Below are 17,070 nucleotides of genomic sequence, written 5' to 3'. Positions count from 1 at the left end.
TTATTTAAGATCAGCGTTGTGTTTTCATCTGACGTCATTGGAGATCGAAGATCAGCACTTGACAACTTTGTGTGTGTGAATTAAAGTCAAAGGTTAGTTGACTGGTTTCAAACATGACAATTTTTTTTTTTTCCACCAAGCAGTGCACTAGGATTTTTTCCTTTTTAATCTAAGTCAGTCAGCACTTATGTAACTAGTTAATTGTAGGTTTTGATGTAAATCTGAAATGGCTTTTGTAATTACCAGCCCTAAGGCTAACAACTGAATACCCTGCATTTTCAGGACTGCAGATGAGGTCACTTAAGTTTAACCTAAAAAGAAAACTGTTATTTTTTTCTTACCCAAAACTTTTTCCGTTATTCCTTTGTTCATGTCAAACTCAATCACATGCCCTCAAGAGTGCTGAATTTTTTTTATTAAGTCTTAATTCTATAATGCATACATCGAATACTTGTTAAATCTGCAAAGTACAAACATTAAATTGAATTAGACAAATGGAAAATCTGTGCAAACTGTTCAGACTTCAGAAACATCTTAAAATATAACATCATGAACCAAACTGGCCTGCAGGGTAAGTACAAAAAAAGCTGAAAATTCTATACAATTTAAAGAATAAAAATCAGAAAAAGAAAAAGGTCCTATATATGTTTGGTATTCAAATTCCAGTAATATATTACATATACATGAGGGAGTAAGCGATTGATTAGTGAGTTCCTTGATGTTAAAATGATCATATTTGGCATAATCACCGTCCTTGCCTGTAGAAATGGTCATAAAGACAATCATGTCCTCAGAGAAATAGCACGTGACTTCCAGCAGATGCAGCAGCCTATCGGGAATTATTTTTACACGCATGGCAGATTTCAGTATGATGTTGCTATGGTTAGGTCCGCTCAAGTTCTGCTATAGAGAGGTCACGACTAAAGCAGTAAATCATCGCGCCTCCATTGCTTTTCACATTAACATGCTATAACATAAATAGAAAATTCTATAAAACTATAATTTAAAAAAAACACAAAACGTGATTCAATGACTTCCATGAACATCGACTCTGAAATTATGAGATTCAGAGACAGCCTTAAACATTAACACTCATATCTTGCTCACGCAGAGAAATGCATGTATTTCAGTCACACAAAGCTTCCTTATGAGGTCAGAGTCCTCCAGTGCAGCTGTAAACAGACCTCATGGAATAACAGAAACAAAACTATACATCAACATGTGGAGTAAAACTTCAGCTGTCTTCAAACTTAAACTGAAGCTGGCAAAAGCTAACATCTTGGCCTGAGTTCCTTCTGTAAAAAACAGCTGAGCTGCGTGTGCTACACAACCTGGAAATCTTAAGTGTGCTTTACCATCACGATTCACCATCTGCTGCAAAATTTAACCCTCATTTGAAGGCACAAAGCTGATAGTATAATGCTTAGGGGCATGAGGTTCGGAAAAAATAAAAACATTTAAATGCAGCGAAACAAATAGTGTTAATGAATGGGTAGAGGTGTCAAAGTTGCTGGATATCACTGAATACTGAATATAGAGTTTTCCACAAATAGAGCACATTAATGTAAAGATCTAGAAGGAAAGTATTAAACACCTCATTGCACTTTCTTCTGAATAATATACTTGAGAAACTCCTAATAGCTGAGGTTGAAGCTGCTGTGTAGTGAAACGTAACTTAATTGAACATCACATTCTAATCAAATACTGCAATACACTTTTCATGTTCATTCAGATCCGTAAACATCAGCATTCCACTCAAATCTTGGGTCGAAACACGTGCCTGACTTTTTTGGTTTACAAAAATGAAGTCGTCCCAGAGATAAACCAGTATAAAATACATTATACACTGGACAGCGCAACCTGAAGGTAATTTTAGGGTATTTTGGTCAAATAAATGTGCATGTTTGGAGAAAAGAAAGCGTGTTAGTCACAACATCATAAAGCCCAGTGAAAGAGCCGTCGAGTCGAGTTGAGTGGATGTTTGGTGTGAAGAGCTTGAGAGTCTGTGAATCCACCACAGCGACATGCTGCAGGTCGTTTCCATATGAGAGAATGCTGCTGCTAACCTTAAGGCATGATATCTGAGGACTGTGCGCTCTTTCACATGAGGTCTCATGACAACAGTACTCTCCAGAGAGGAAAACATCCTGGTGTCTGTGAGCAAAGAGAGAAAACTTTTAAGTAAACAACTTTGGTGCAAAGATAACTAGAACTTTTAATTGTAATATTTCAGAAAAGAGAAATCCATACAACAACTGATGACGATGATGATAACAGAGAGGAAGGATATAGTTGAAATCACTCTCAGAATATTTTTTCTCCAACTAATGAACACTGAAAATTCAACTATTAAGAAACTATTAACTACGACTTCAAACTACTTGTTTTCTGCTCATTAATAGCTAGTACGTTTAGGTATTGGATGGGATTAGGGATGTAGAATATGTGCTTTATAAGTACTAATAAACAGCCAATATGTTAATAGGCATGCTAATAAGCAACTACTAGTTAATAGTGAGAATTGGTCCCTATACCAATGTTACAGTTAAATGTGTTACAGTTTATTATTATGAAAAAACACAAATTTATATTAAATATATATTTTCCAAAACTTGCAAAAAAACAAAAACCCCTGTAAAAAAAAAATTCAAAGCTATAAATCTAAACGAGTTGTGTTCCAAATTTGAGGTTGATATCTTAAAATATGAGCTTTCGGAAAAATTTTATTTGGGTGCAGTACTAAATATTTCTACTAGATGAAATCTGCTTCCCACTCGTTTCCAATTTTCAACCGCGAATGATACAGGAGTGTCTATTTTTTCACAACCATTTAACCTTTTTGAATTATGTTCATGATTTTTTATTTTTTTCCCAAAACCTTTAGCAAATTTCCAACCATTCAGATGAAGTAAAAAAAATAAAAATAAAAAAAAACCCAGAAAACCACAATTTGTCGGTCAAACATGAGTCTGAGCATCCACATCCATATTAGCATCCGATATTGTCTGTTTATTCTAAATTCTAAAGCTCATTGTAGCAGGATTGATTCTGATTGGGTGTCAATGTTTTTATAGTTCAGCTGCTGGAAAAAAAAAAAAATCGTTCTTGAAGTGATTCCAACCATATCGTTTCTCTGTGCTTTTATCGTTATAACTGTGGTGTGGACTCTGCCATTCTTTAATATTGAAGATGATTTTTAGAACTACATATTTTAGGGATGCACGATATTGGATTTTTGCCGATATCTGACATGCCGATATTTTTCAACTAATTTTGGCCGTTCCCGATGCCGATATATTTACTTTTGTTTGGAAACAACACCAAGTCTCTCCTATGCAGAAATTATAAGCAAAATATTTTTAATTTTGGTTAGTTTTTAACAATAACTTATTTATTAGAATTAAATAAAAAATAATGCAGGTTTTTAACAGTACATTGAGGCTTTGAAAATAACTATAAATAAACTATCAATCGCTGCATTTTTCCCCCAGAAAGGTGCAGTGTTAACCCTAACATTTTATTTTAAGATTTAACATTTGTAGATGGTCTTGTAAAAATGGAGCTGTAAAAATACTGAAAATCTTTTAGACCTCGTGATTTGTTTAAAAAATAAAACATATTACACATTAATTAATAAGTCAGTATATATAAAATTATTTAATTTACGTGTCATGTTTGTGATATATATATTTTTTTTTCTTTTCTTTCATGTAAGCTATAGCTTCTGACCATTAAATCAAAACATACTCATTTTATGACATAAATCACTGCTTTATTTAATCAGAAACGCAGTCTAAATGTTATTTGTGTAGGGCAGGGGTGTCCAAACTATGGCCGCGGGACACCTGCGGCCCGCTATGACTCCTGCGGCTGCCTGCAAGGGATTTTTAAAAATGATACGAATCTGCAGAGGTGGGCAAACTACGGGCGTTTTCATCCAGCCAGTGAGGCAGTTGGTCCAAAATAGCTAAATTGATGCAATATCAGTAAAATTCAATAGATGGCGCTGTAGCCTGTAGTGCATATAACCCCTGATTTACACCGTAGCGCCGCTTAGACGCGGCCACCGGAGCTGATCGCAGCAACTCGAGTCAATGCTTGTGTTTACACCAGCAGCACGTTTCAAAAGCGGCTCTCCGCGCCGCTTCGCCTAGTCTATTTTTGACAAATACAAAATAAAAAGTCAACATATATACCCTACAAAACCAAGTTACTTGTTTTAAAAATGAAAGTGTTCATTTGTTTTGAAAAAATGCCTTGTATTGGTACGGTTTTAAAAATGCTTAAAATGCTCTGTAGACTTTCCAGTATCAGAAAAATGTCAGTGTTATCCTCCTGCTCACGGGCACTGTAATTTCGTGGGGAAAACATGGAAATAATTTGTCGTTTTATCTTGCTAAGATATGCTTTCTTCATCTGTTTTTCACACACATTTTTATGAAAATGGATATAGTACTATTTTTTTTCTAGATTACAAATTGCGGGGTTTTTTTTCATCTGAAACGTGTTGCGATTTCCAAAGCGACTTAAAGCAAACAAGGCGCGCACACATTAGGATTGATAACGAATGAGAAAAGGCAAGTGAGTTTGTATTGTGCATTTTCTAGCAACCACGCACTAGTTTCAGTTTCGCTTTAAATATTTGGGCTGGGAGTTTAGTTTATAATATATGTTTATATTGAATGGCACTATAATTTGTTTGTTTTTTACTTATATTTTCGTTCTTTTTCTATTCTGAACACTGCTAAATTTACATGATTTTCTAATCACTAGCACACCCTGAGCACATGCGAGTTAACCCATTCCTCTTATTGGCAAGACATATCGGCATAATTTTTCATATCAGGCCAATGCCGATATTTACATTTAAAGCCATTATCGGCCTATTCCGATATCAGTCCGATAATATCGTGCATCCCAAACATATTTCTCTTTATAGTTATCATCCTTGGTGTGAACAGGCCTTAACACTGGTTGGATGTTCAAACTGAAAACTCACCTGATTATGACTCATTCTCCATGGTAATTGAAACAGGCTGACATACCTCTGCAAGTCAAACCCATATAGATCAGTTTCATAAATGCACACATTTCCTCATATTACAGTGTAATCAGCCGACTACATTAGGAAGCAGGCGAGTGTATATTAAGGAGCAGTGTGTCTCAGTAAATCTTCAGGGAAATCATTGGATTTTTAATAATGTCTAGTGAAGCCTCAAAGAATTCAGTTTTCTCTAGCATATATGAGGGGTGTGAAAGCCGAGTGTTGACGTACCGATGTTCGCCGGGCTGCTGTCTTTCTGCTCCTCAGAGTGCATATCGTTGCCTAGGAGATGATTCTGTGAGTCACTCAGAGGTCTGGGGTTTGTCTGTCCATCAACCGTACTGTTAACATAACCATTATGTGTCAGTCACAAACACTTACGGATGTTTTCACTGGCCTCACCTCACATTACACTATTCTATTAATGTCTAGGTTTCTGGGAAAACAGATCTGGGATTAAAAAAAAAGATTTGTCATAAAATGACCTGAAACAGCTGAGAGGAAAAATAATCAGTTTCATTCATCTTCACGACAAACTGCAGAATTATACTGTCATTCAAGTGACTAGTGGTACTGTTAACAAATGAGATTGTAATTACCATTTAATGGCCTGGTGTTCAACATTGCCTTGCTCTGAGTCAGCGTTTACTAGGCGGGTAGGGAATGTGTAGCCATCGCCCAAACTAGAGGAAAAAAAAAAAAAAAAAGGTTAACAGTTGCCATAACCTGCCAAAAACATCTCATGAGAATGCTTAGAAATTGAATATTAACATGAACATGTGTTTTTCACCGTCTTAATACACATTCCTGCATTGAATTGTGAATAACTAATTGGTGTAACATTATTCCAAATCAAAAGTTTAAGTTTTGTAATCTTTAATTGTAATGCAGAGAATAACTCTTCCTCTGCTGTAAAATCCCAAATGTAGGGCCCCATTTTACTTTTTTCCCCGTTTTAATTTTTCTGGGTTCCGTTTTTTTTTTTTCATTTAAATTTTTCACACTTTTACAGCAATGTATTAAAATGCTAATAAAAATTACTATTTTATGTCCCTATAAAATACGTTTTCAAATTCAGGTATATTTTGACCAAATTCTGTGTTTTCCATTAATTTTCTAGATTCCAATTTAATGGTTTTATTAAATTTTAATAATCAAAAGCATCTCTAATTAATTGATTTCATAAAAAAATAATAATAATAATAATAATTCTCTCCAAAAACACTGTTGTGTATTTACATTTTTCTGGTAAATAAATTCTGGCAAATAATTTTTCTGGTGAATATTCCTTAATAATGTTTTAATAATAATTTTATTAACAGTGGTAGTACTATCATTACATTAAGTAATACATTTCTGTCAAAGTTTCTTCAAGTTAAACCAAACTTTTATTTTGACGGGATGCTGCAGTTACCTACTTTTGATTTATTCAATTCTTTGACATTCCGCGTTATACAGTAAATTCCATTTTTATGACTGGAATCCGCGTTTCTGTCCACATTTCCTCATCATGGAAATCATACGACCCTACAAATGATGCTTGATTGATGTGTTTTATACCTGCTGTAAAGGGGCAAGCACCAACACTTCTTCTGGTCTCCAAATACCTGGGTGACATTCTTGCGGAAGCCCAGAGTGAAGCCATTTTTATCTGGGCCATTTCTGAACACCGGTGCCCTGAACGCCTCTGCACAGACGGATGAGAGATTAGAATGCGGTCTGTTCCTGCTCTACACGACACAAATGACATCCTTAAAGGGATAGTTCACCCAAAAATGAAAATTCTGTCATCATTTACTCACCCTCAAGTAGTTCCAAACCTGTATTAATTTCTTTCTTCTGCTGAACACAAAGGAAGATATTTTGAAGAAAGTTTGTAACCAGGCTGTTTTGGGGCACTACTAACTTCCATAGTAGGGAAAAAATATATACTATGGAAGTCAATGGTGCCCCAGAACTGCTCTGTTTCCCACATTCTTCAGAATATCTTCCTTTGTGTTCAGCAGAACAAAGACATTCGTATAGGTTTGGAACTACTTGAGGGTGAGTAAATGATGACAGAATTTAAATTTTTGGGTGAACTATCCCTTTAACGTTAGAACAAACTTTGGGAGGTGCATCAAAACTGCATTGTAGGGCACAGAACTTTCCTCTTGAAGTTTGACCTAAATATTGTTCATAAGCACACCCACAATCCACCTCCACATTCATTTACATTTCACTTCTATCAGCAAAGTTTTATTTGTTGTCTGAACATGTGACTGCCAGCAAGAAGCGATGATAAAAAATAGGTCGCAATATGGAACAAAGAGATAGGATGACTAGAAGAACAAACAGTGACAGGAAAAAGGGAATATAAACCTGGACTGAAATTCTTTGAGGATGTAATTACAATCTAAATAAACAATAACTGTATTTACTAGACAAGCATTTCCTGAAAGAAACAGCAGTGTTTGCAGTGTAGCGAAAGACAACCAACCACAATTTATTATTCAAAAAAATAAAGAACCATAAGAAAAATAAGCTGAAGAATAAAGAGGAGGAAGAGCAAATATTAATAACATTTCAATAGTTGGATATGATTTAACTAAAAGTATGAGGATGAGAACAAGAAGGAGAAGTAGAAGGAGAATAAGAAGAGGAGGTAAAAAGAGAATAAGGAACAAATATAAATAACATTTCAACAGTAGGAGATGAATAAAACTAAAGAAAGTATAAGTAGGAAAGGGAGGGAAAGAGTAGAAGAATAAGGAAACAGAGGAACAAAAGCCTCCTTATTCTTCTACTTCTCTTTCTTCTCCTTCCTTTCCTCCTCTAAGAAAAAGGTAAAAACATTTCAACCAAAAAAAAAAGATAAAAAGAAGGAAAAGGAGGAGTTGAAAAAAAGCAAGCAACAGCAATACTTATACAGGTGGAAATGAATTGAAAAGTATAATAAAAGCAGCAGCAAGTATTAACATCTTACCTATAGTGGTTCTGTTTTTTCCCACGAGCCACAAGTGGTAGCTGAAGAGTGACAGGATACTGATGAAGAACATGGCCGCCACAAAGAACAGGAACAACACGTGGAACTTCGCATGAGTGTCTGGCAGGTGATTCTGTTGAGCAGGAAAGCAGAACATGAGAAACTGACAAAAAACAAAACAAAAAGGAGACAGGTTCATAAAATATACCAGTGTAGTTTGTAGAGCAATATCTCATTAAACTACAAAGGCATATTTAGGCAAGATCCTCACTCATTGGGCCATTTGTAAGGCTGCTCTACAAAGCATTTTACAAATGACAGCAGATTCTTTAAAGGTGAAGTGTGTAATTTCTGCACCGCTAGTATCGCCAATCAAAGTGAAAAAATATTTCCAGACACTTTCCCATTTACGATGTTCCCGAAGTGTTGTAAAATAAAAATCCCACCCCAAACACACCACTTGTTGAGCCAGTGCTGCTCTCAAACTATAGGGCAAAAACATTTACACACATTACCTTTAATATCGTCAGACGTCCAAAACTGTTTACTGGCATCAGATGTAGTTGTAGAGCTCAAGAAAAGCTGTTGATCTAACAGCCTCAACACTAACATCTACATCTGGTAAGAACTGACTGCCATATTACTAAAAAGCATCTGTAGATGTAATATGCTAAACTGCTCTCTTTATTGCAACACTGCTGTTTATTTTAATCAGTAATAGAATACGAAGCAAAATGAGTCGACAGTGCAACACCAAACCAATGCTCACAGTCACAACAGTGCAAAGCAAGCGTGAGTGGTTTACCTCCGGGCAATGCTCTATAGCTCTCCGTCTGCAAAGCTTCAGACAAAGTGTTAAAAACATAGACAGAATGTTAGAAGCAGACACATCCCTTTTTTCTTTCTTCCTTTCTGTGTCTCAAGAACTGACACGCACACACAAAGATCATTGCATCGCATTTACGAATATAAATTTTTTAGTAAAAAAATATAAGGAGAAAAATTTATAATGTCATAATAGTGCATATAAATGAAATAAATATATATTTTTAATTTTATTTTAAAAGTAAAATTATTTAAAAAAAAAGTTTTATTCAAAAGATTTTTATTTTATTCATAAAAATCATAATCAAAAATACAATAAAAACAGCTAAATTGTAAAAAATATTATTACTATTTAAATAACTGCTTTATATTTTGATATATTTTAAAATAGATTTTATTCCTGTGATGGCAAAGCTGAATTTTCAGAATCATTACTCCAGACTTCAGTGTCACATTATCCTTCAGAAATCATCCTAATATGCTCATTTTGTGCTCAAGAAACTTTTATCATTATCACTGATGTTAAAAACAGTTGTGCTGCTTAATTTTTATTTTATTTTACGATTCTTTGATAAATAGAAAGTTTTATTTGAAATAGAAATCTTTATACTCTGTCTTTATTTTTGCCCCTTAAAAAAGAACTTAAAACTCAAAACAATATATATGATAATGACCACCTGACAGTACATTAGCCTTCACATAATTCTGCAGGCTATCTACAGTTCATTTTCATGCAGACAGGAGAACAGATTAATGGAAAGACAAGCTGAAGTTGGCTCTCGGAAATAGCAGAGGGTGAGAAGCGAGAAGTGTGAGAAATGAAAGGAATCAGATGTCTTTGTGTGAATGTGTGGACTTACTGTCCAGAACTTGATAAAGTACTGTAAAACTGTGGCGGCGATGTAGACGCAGTACAGCATAGAGTACGCCAGGAACAGCACAAAGAACTTATAGTTGGAGAATCCAACGCAGTTATTAACCCTGGAAGAACACAGAGAAACACAGAGTTATAAACTACATAGTAGCTAAAGCAACTAAGTGACAAACTCAACCAAAATCCCTTTCAAGGAAAGTCCGTTCACTCGGCCACCATATTTGCAACACCTCCGGGCAGCTCAAACAAGACCAAGTCCTATCTAAATGAATGGGGGAATCCTGAAATCTCAAAAAAATGCTCGCTGAACTCGCAATTAAATTGCATATTTCAAATCAGCAACAAAATCTGAAATGAACTTCCCCTTGAATGTTTGTTTCTTATGCTTAAAAAGCTTATTTTTCAGGCTAGACCAGCCAATACGCATGCGCAGTCATAACGCGCTTAAGACTGTGCATGTGCATTGGCTGGACTAGCCTCAGGTTTCTATGGAAACCGGAGCTTCTAACGGCTGCTGCAGTGACGCAGTGATTTTACCAATCAGCGATTGGCTCTTTCATTTAGAAGGTGGGTCTATTCCGCCATATTGCGCATTGCAGTTTCTCCCATACATAAGAATAGGAATGAACCGTCTGTTTATTTCTGTAGTCTTTGACTGAACACATCCCCAGATGTACGTACCATGGACAGTGGTGATCCATTTTCAGGACGCAACTGGAAAAAACAAAAAGGATCAAAATACATATTGTGCAAATCCAATACAAACAAGGTAACTATGTTTTCTGAGTGGACTCACTTGTCGCAGGTGGAGCAGTGATGACATCTGTCTGGTTTGATCAACTGACAGCGGTCACAGTACCGGATGGCTGAGGAGGACAGAGGACTCATTCAAAAAACTAACATCGTATCACTAGTTATAGACATGGATAGATGCACAACTATTCAAATGTTTAGGGTCAGTAAAATGTGTTTTTTTTTTACAGAAAATAATGGATGCTTTTATTCAGCAGTTTTCCTTTCTCTTTGGAGTGTTACAAGCTGATTGTGCATAGATAAGATCCCTGAAGTTGCAAACACTAAAGTCTCAAAAACAAAGAGATATTCTTTATCAAAGTTAAGACTCTGCCACGCCCCCCTAAAATGGCTCATTTAAACACGCCCCCACACGTCTACGTCACAATGTGGAAATATTTGCGCAATTAAAGTTTAAAAACATTAAAGCATGTCAACATATTGTTACACCAAATACACAAAATAATCTTTAAAAAAAAAAATCATCATATGACCCCTTTAAAGAAAATTCTTCTAGAGCACCAAATCAGCATATTAGAATGATTTCTGAGGAATCATGTGACACTAACTGAAGACAGGAGTAATGATGCTGAAAATTCAGCTTTGCATTACAGAAATAAATTATATTGTAAAGTATATTAAAATAGAAAATGGTAATATAATGAAATTATACCATTAGAGTTTTTACTCTATTTTTGATTAAAGAAATGCAGCGTTTGTAATGATAGCCTTTTAGAAACATTAACAAAATCTTACTGACCTCAAACTGTTGAATGGTGGTGTATAAGACGAAGACAACCAATCACAATTCAGTATGCAAATATAAAATATATTATCACTTAATGCTTTTTAATTTTTATATTACATATGTTATCACCGTAACAGTTTGAGTAAAAAAGTTGATGCAAACTTTAAATGACACATTTTGTTAAGATATAAGTTTTAAATATAGGTTAAAGTTACACAAAGTATTAGTGGTTGGGGCAGAATTAACTGCAGTAGAACATTATAAAAAAAAGAAAAGTATGATGGATTTCAATTCCATTTTAAGTTTTCAAGCTTACCCCCAGATCCTGTGCGAGTATATACAGGCAAATTTCTGGCCACTCTCTTCAGGATTTCCTGCTGGACCTCTGGATTCTCCTCTTTCTCATACAGCTCTTTGTCTGCTTTAGGGAGACAGAACTAAGAGAGACAACAGGATGTTAGATGGAGATGTGTATGAGAACAAACTACTATGAATCTGCATATGCAACTAAATTCAACCACATATTTTAATTTTTAACAAAGACACTTTTAATATAACTTTTGTCATCTTTATTGACAAGATGACAGAGCCGGACTTGTTTGAGCATGTGTGCTAACTAAGCCACAACTCACATCCCACAGGCAGTTCAAAATGCCTATTTTCTTACATCTTTCTTCCTCTTCTCTGTCATTACATTCTGTGGTAATAAAACTACAGAGCAGCCAGAGTTTAAAGGCTCCTGCTGCTGCTGCTCCTCCTCCAGATGTGAGGAACATTACAGAGTCTGAAGCCAACTACATACACATTACAGTTTGATAAATATTTTGCTCCCACACAGCCCAGGTGGAATGAGAACCTGAGAGCCAAGCAATAAGGAAGAAATCATTAACCAGATCTAGACCAGTGCAGTGTTGTTTAACTAAAATTTAAATACTATTATATTTGTTTTATGCCATTTATTTTATATTCTCCGTTTATTTTATTTTAGTTTGTTTTAATAAATGTTTTAATTTTTTTCTATTTAGCTTTAATTTATTTACCATTTCAGTTTTAGTAATATTAGTACTTTTGTATATCTGCCAGTTTCCAAAGCAACAGTTCCTATTTTTTATTATTTATTTTACTTTTTCATCCAATAGTTATATTTTAGCTTTATTTTGATTTTAATAGTTTTAGTTAACAATAACAACACTGGACTACTGAATCTAAACATGTCTGTTCTGATAGTGTTACGAAGAGGAAAAAACAATGCTACATGGAAATAATACAGTGCCTAATAATTAAAATAACTATAACATCAGCCATTTAAGATGGTGTACCTATTAATTCATCTGTGACTTGGTAGAAGTCAGACTTGTACAACTTGCCTACATTCTCAGAAAACAGCAACAGAACTAGACCAAGTAAAATAAAATATGGCTCTGACTATATTAAACATTAAATATGTAAATAAAGGAACAAGAACAGAGACAAATAGAGAGAAAGAGTACCTCTTTTGAGGGGCTGGCAGGCTTGGAAATGATGGTCTTCCAGTAAGACCATATGAACATGAAGAAAAAGACGTGAAAGACTATCAGATAAATAACTGCAAGAAAAACAGCATGAGGGGAATTTTAGTAAAACAAATCATAATTCATACTTACTTAATAATAACATAATAATAGCTGTTACTTCATTATCTAAACGGGATATTTTGTTCATTCTGGTGTGACAAAACATGTGACTAAAAGAACAGCAGGAGGCCAGATTGGCTAAGAGAAGAATTTGTTAACCGTTTTTTGCAATACTGTGTGCTTGGTTACACTGGAGTTCCTCTTACCTTGCTCCTCTGTGTTGGCGATTGTGTCTGCAGAGAGAAAGAAGCAAAGGTCTATCAGCAATCCCATCAAGAACAACTGGCCCAATTCACAAAGCCATCTGCTGAGTGCTGGGATACCACTGATTTTCTCTCAGCACCCTTCCAGTTCCCACCAGATCAGCCCAGTAAGGCCAGAGCGCTGGGCGACTGGTACTGCCATCTGGCAGAGAGCTGTCAGAAAGAGCCTTGTGTCCATCACGGATGGAATACCCTGGTTGTCATGACGACTCAACAAGTGACTGACAGATGCATGTCGTGATGGCACAGTCAGTGAAATCTCTGACAGTAGGAGTCGGTGTTCAAAATAGATTTTATTAATAGTTAAATATTTGTTTTCATTAAACAAATTCATTTTTATTTTATTAAACATTTTAATAAATGTTTAAATATTTATTTTAATTATCTTTTATGTGAGTGTCATTGATGTTCCAACCCTGGCTTCATTTGTGAAATTAAAAAAGGTTAAATAATCTGACTTGAAATTTTACTTGCTACTCTTTTGTTAATTAACTATTATTTTAACTATATTTTATTCAATATTTAATAACGTATTAAAATATTTAATTTAATAATTAAAAAGTACAAAATATCATACGTAGGATGTTTAAATGTGTGCATCATATATAAAAAGTTCTCATTTTTCCAACTTGTTTAATTTATGTCTCACTGGTGTTACATTGTACTAATCTATGATCTATTACTGCTTAATTTAATCTTTTATGAGAGTTTGACACTCATGTCACAACCCTTGTTTCATTTGTTAAATAAAATAAGAAACAGGAAAAAAAAAAAAAACCTTTCCTTTCAACTCTCATACGGTCACCATGAGTTCATCACTTCAAAGTTTTAAAAGACTCTACAAACCTTCACAGCAAAAAGGAGGGGAATCAATAAGGAAGGATTCATAATATATCACTGCACTTTACTAGTGTAATAAATGGACCCCAACACAGTGAAATGAGTATTTTTAGACACTGATGAGGAAGTAATATCTGGGTGGAACTGCAGTGAGTGTAGAGCTCACTGTGAAGTGGTTAACAACAGCTCAAGTTATAGACTTCAACAGCACAGATGTTTACGGTCATTCATGTTTCACACTTTAGATCTAAAAAAATAAATAAATAAAAACGAATCACTTTGTTGCAGTTCACTTAAATGGATAGTTCACCTATGAAAGAATTTTCATTTTTGAGTTAATTATCAGAAGAAAAAACCTGCATTATGTCAATGGAATTTTAAAAAGCATAAATATGATCAAGTAATGAGATAATCTGCATATACATTTTCAGTACAGTATAGCATATCACACTAAATGATACTGCTAGACATGAACAACTAACGTTACTCATCTGACTAATGAAAAACAAGTTTATTAGTCAGTTATTCCCTGACAGACATGCTTTGCTGTCTAATTAATCTGCGTTAGTGCGTTCAGACTGAAAAGAGAGACTATATTCACGTTCTTTTCAGTAAGACAGCTTCTCATATCTGCTCTTTAATTATCAGGCGTCTCAATCAGTTTAACATCTGGGTTTATCGCTCGAGCTTGAACATGCACTCCATACAATAATTGATATCAAAACACAAGTTCATAAACAATTCAGGACATTCGACATGAATTATGGACAAATATGAGTACTATACTGAGAAACTGAGCGGAATTTCGATACATAGCTGGTACCAGTCAGTTACTGACACTTCCTGCCCAAAACCACTGCAACAACTAACCAGCAACTTTTATCTGCTGTGCTCCATTCAGCCAAGTCAGCTTAGGTCGACACTTACATATACAGAGCTCCACCACGTAAGCGTAGTAGGACCAGCACACGACCAGGTTGATGAAAATCACAGGTATCCAGGATAAGCCCCGTTGACAGCACCTTACCGCATGAGAGGGCGCCATCTTTAATCTGACCCTCGGAAAGGGTGTCGGGTGACGTCACGGCACGAGCTCGTCCGATCTATGCGCGCGGACAAAAACAAAGAACTACTTCACACCATCAGCACATTAATTCCCCATTATCGGACAATTGCTCTCCAATGTACCCTTTTTAAATTAATAAATACAATAAACGCACAATTTTATTCGATGTAGTTCTGTGTCTGTCTTATTATGTGATAAATTAACCTTAAAGGAACAGTACACTCAAAATTAGGCTAAATCGGCGTTCATTGCCATTCTGCCTTACATCTTATCAGACTTAACTTGAATAATTTTGTTTCAACTGCGTGAGGGTTTAAGACTATTCACTGTTATTTATTTAATATTTAATATTTTTTCTGGTGAAAATATGTTTTTAAATATATGCCAAATATATTTTGTACACTGCGAAGCTTAATGAAAGGGGCAAGAAAATAAATTTCCAATCTTATAGTTATATAATGAATTAACTATGTTTATTTTATTTTTGTCTATATATATATATATATATATATATATATATATATATCCTAATATCATGTTTCTTATTTAAATATTACCAACTAGGCCTATGCTCCATGCTTAATTTTTATTCAATTTTAGTTTTTGTTTGTTTGTTTGTTTAGAAGGAAATGTGTGTTCACAAATAAGTTTCTCAAATGTTAAATATAGGCTACATTGTGTTGAATGTATTTTCTTAAATTGAAATATATGAAAGGCAAAATATATTTTTAAATGCATTAAAAATATAGCCTTTCAATATATATTTTTAAAAATAAACAAAAAATGGACCACAAATTGACTATTTGATGAAAATACATCTACATAAATATATTTTGAAATATAGGTCAGCAAATATATCATATTAAATATTTTTAATACAAGTTTAGGCTAAGTCAAACCAAGTCAAAGTCAAAGTGTTTACTGCTGTTTAAATGTGCACACCATATTGAAAGTTTATTAATATGCTTTTATTTTTCCACTTTTATTTGGTTAATTTACATGGGTCATTGATGTTAGATTCTGGGGCCGGTTGCATAAACTGTTTAGACTAGTCTTAAAAAGTTAGTCATCTAATTTTTAAGACTGGTCATAACTTTTTTAATTAAGTTATGAAAAGGTAGACTGGTCTTATTTGTATTGGAAGAGTAAGACTGATTACCCCTTGGCAACTGCTAGTTGGTCAAACTAGTTCTTAAGACACAGTCTTAACAAGGTGGCTAGTTTATGCAACCGGCCCCTGGTGTTAGAAGTCAGAAGTCAGAAAGAGCTTTATTACCAAGTATGTATACACACAAAAGGAATTTGACTTGACGACAGGAGCTTCCAGTCCAGGACATAGTGCAAACATACTTATTTCATTAACATTATTTCATTATTTTTTATTAACGTTATTTGACTGATTTATTAACGTTAATTTATCCATGATCTATCACTATTTAAATTAATATTTTATGAGAATGTGTCATCAGTGTTACAGCTATTGTTTTATTCGTGAAAGAAAATAAGAAACAGAACAAAACAAAAGTTAATTTGATATTTCACTTGCAATTCGGCATTACTTCAGCAGAGGGAAGCAACGCAGTAGTTTAAGTGTCACTGTTGGTCTGCTGTTGAGACAGTGAAGAGGTGAGAGGACTTGAGCGAGGGATGGGAAAGAAAATCAATATTACAGTCTGGATGGATTTGAATCATCCAGCTAGGTTTATTCTAGTTAATGAGTTAGACTGGATGTCCCAAATGTCACCTTTATCAATATGCTACTTTTCATTTGCGTATAATTTGATTCAATGTCAGTTTGCTGGCTTGGTGGTCTGGATGGTAAGTCGGTTTATTTGTGAGCTTTATTAGATTCGTTTTCCACCCCGTGCCCTGTGCTGCAGGGGAATTGCAGTATTGTTGCCAGATGTGTTTAATTTCTCTGTTCTGTAGCGAACAGACCCCTCTGGTCCTCTCTCTCCATCTCTGCTCTTCTCAGGAGGTTTCACAAGTGAGTTTGTCAGAGGACCAACTAAACATGGAACAAAGAACAAATTGTCTGTT

General features: G+C 34.7%; 1 protein-coding gene across 2 annotated transcripts; it reads right to left on the bottom strand.

The window, feature by feature from the left end:
• Positions 1–397: 397 nt before the first annotated feature.
• On the bottom strand, positions 398–15,060 carry zdhhc20a (zinc finger DHHC-type palmitoyltransferase 20a). Of its 2 annotated transcripts, XM_058788616.1 has the most exons (14): positions 14,892–15,060; positions 13,068–13,094; positions 12,739–12,833; positions 11,565–11,685; positions 10,505–10,574; positions 10,390–10,422; positions 9,695–9,815; positions 8,815–8,850; positions 8,010–8,142; positions 6,605–6,731; positions 5,644–5,727; positions 5,276–5,385; positions 5,000–5,047; positions 398–2,154 (listed from the first exon to the last, which is right to left on the bottom strand). In XM_058788616.1, the coding sequence occupies exons 1-13, from the start codon at positions 15,007–15,009 to the stop codon at positions 5,004–5,006; spliced, it is 1,119 nt and encodes a 372-aa protein (XP_058644599.1). In that variant the 5' UTR covers positions 15,010–15,060; the 3' UTR covers positions 398–2,154; positions 5,000–5,003. The 2 variants fall into 2 exon arrangements, with proteins under 2 accessions (XP_058644599.1, XP_058644600.1); XM_058788617.1 differs by lacking the exon at positions 8,815–8,850 and having other exon boundaries at positions 14,892–15,056.
• Positions 15,061–17,070: the final 2,010 nt, after the last annotated feature.

Source organism: Onychostoma macrolepis, chromosome 10, assembly GCF_012432095.1.
Source record: "Onychostoma macrolepis isolate SWU-2019 chromosome 10, ASM1243209v1, whole genome shotgun sequence".
Taxonomy (NCBI): Eukaryota; Metazoa; Chordata; class Actinopteri; order Cypriniformes; family Cyprinidae; genus Onychostoma; species Onychostoma macrolepis.
Note: the sequence above shows the minus strand (reverse complement) of the source record. Positions and strands in the feature narration are given on the sequence as shown.

Bases quoted from the DNA above. Each gene is read 5' to 3' on its own strand.
- zdhhc20a (XM_058788616.1), bottom strand. From the start codon at position 15,009: ATGGCGCCCTCTCATGCGGTAAGGTGCTGTCAACGGGGCTTATCCTGG. The intron at 10,575-11,564 runs GTAAGCTTGAAA...TGTCCTCCTCAG, and splicing joins TACTCGCACAGGATCTGGGG to CCATCCGGTACTGTGACCGC. The intron at 5,048-5,275 runs GTACGTCAACAC...TTTGACTTGCAG, and splicing joins CAGCAGCCCGGCGAACATCG to AGGTATGTCAGCCTGTTTCA.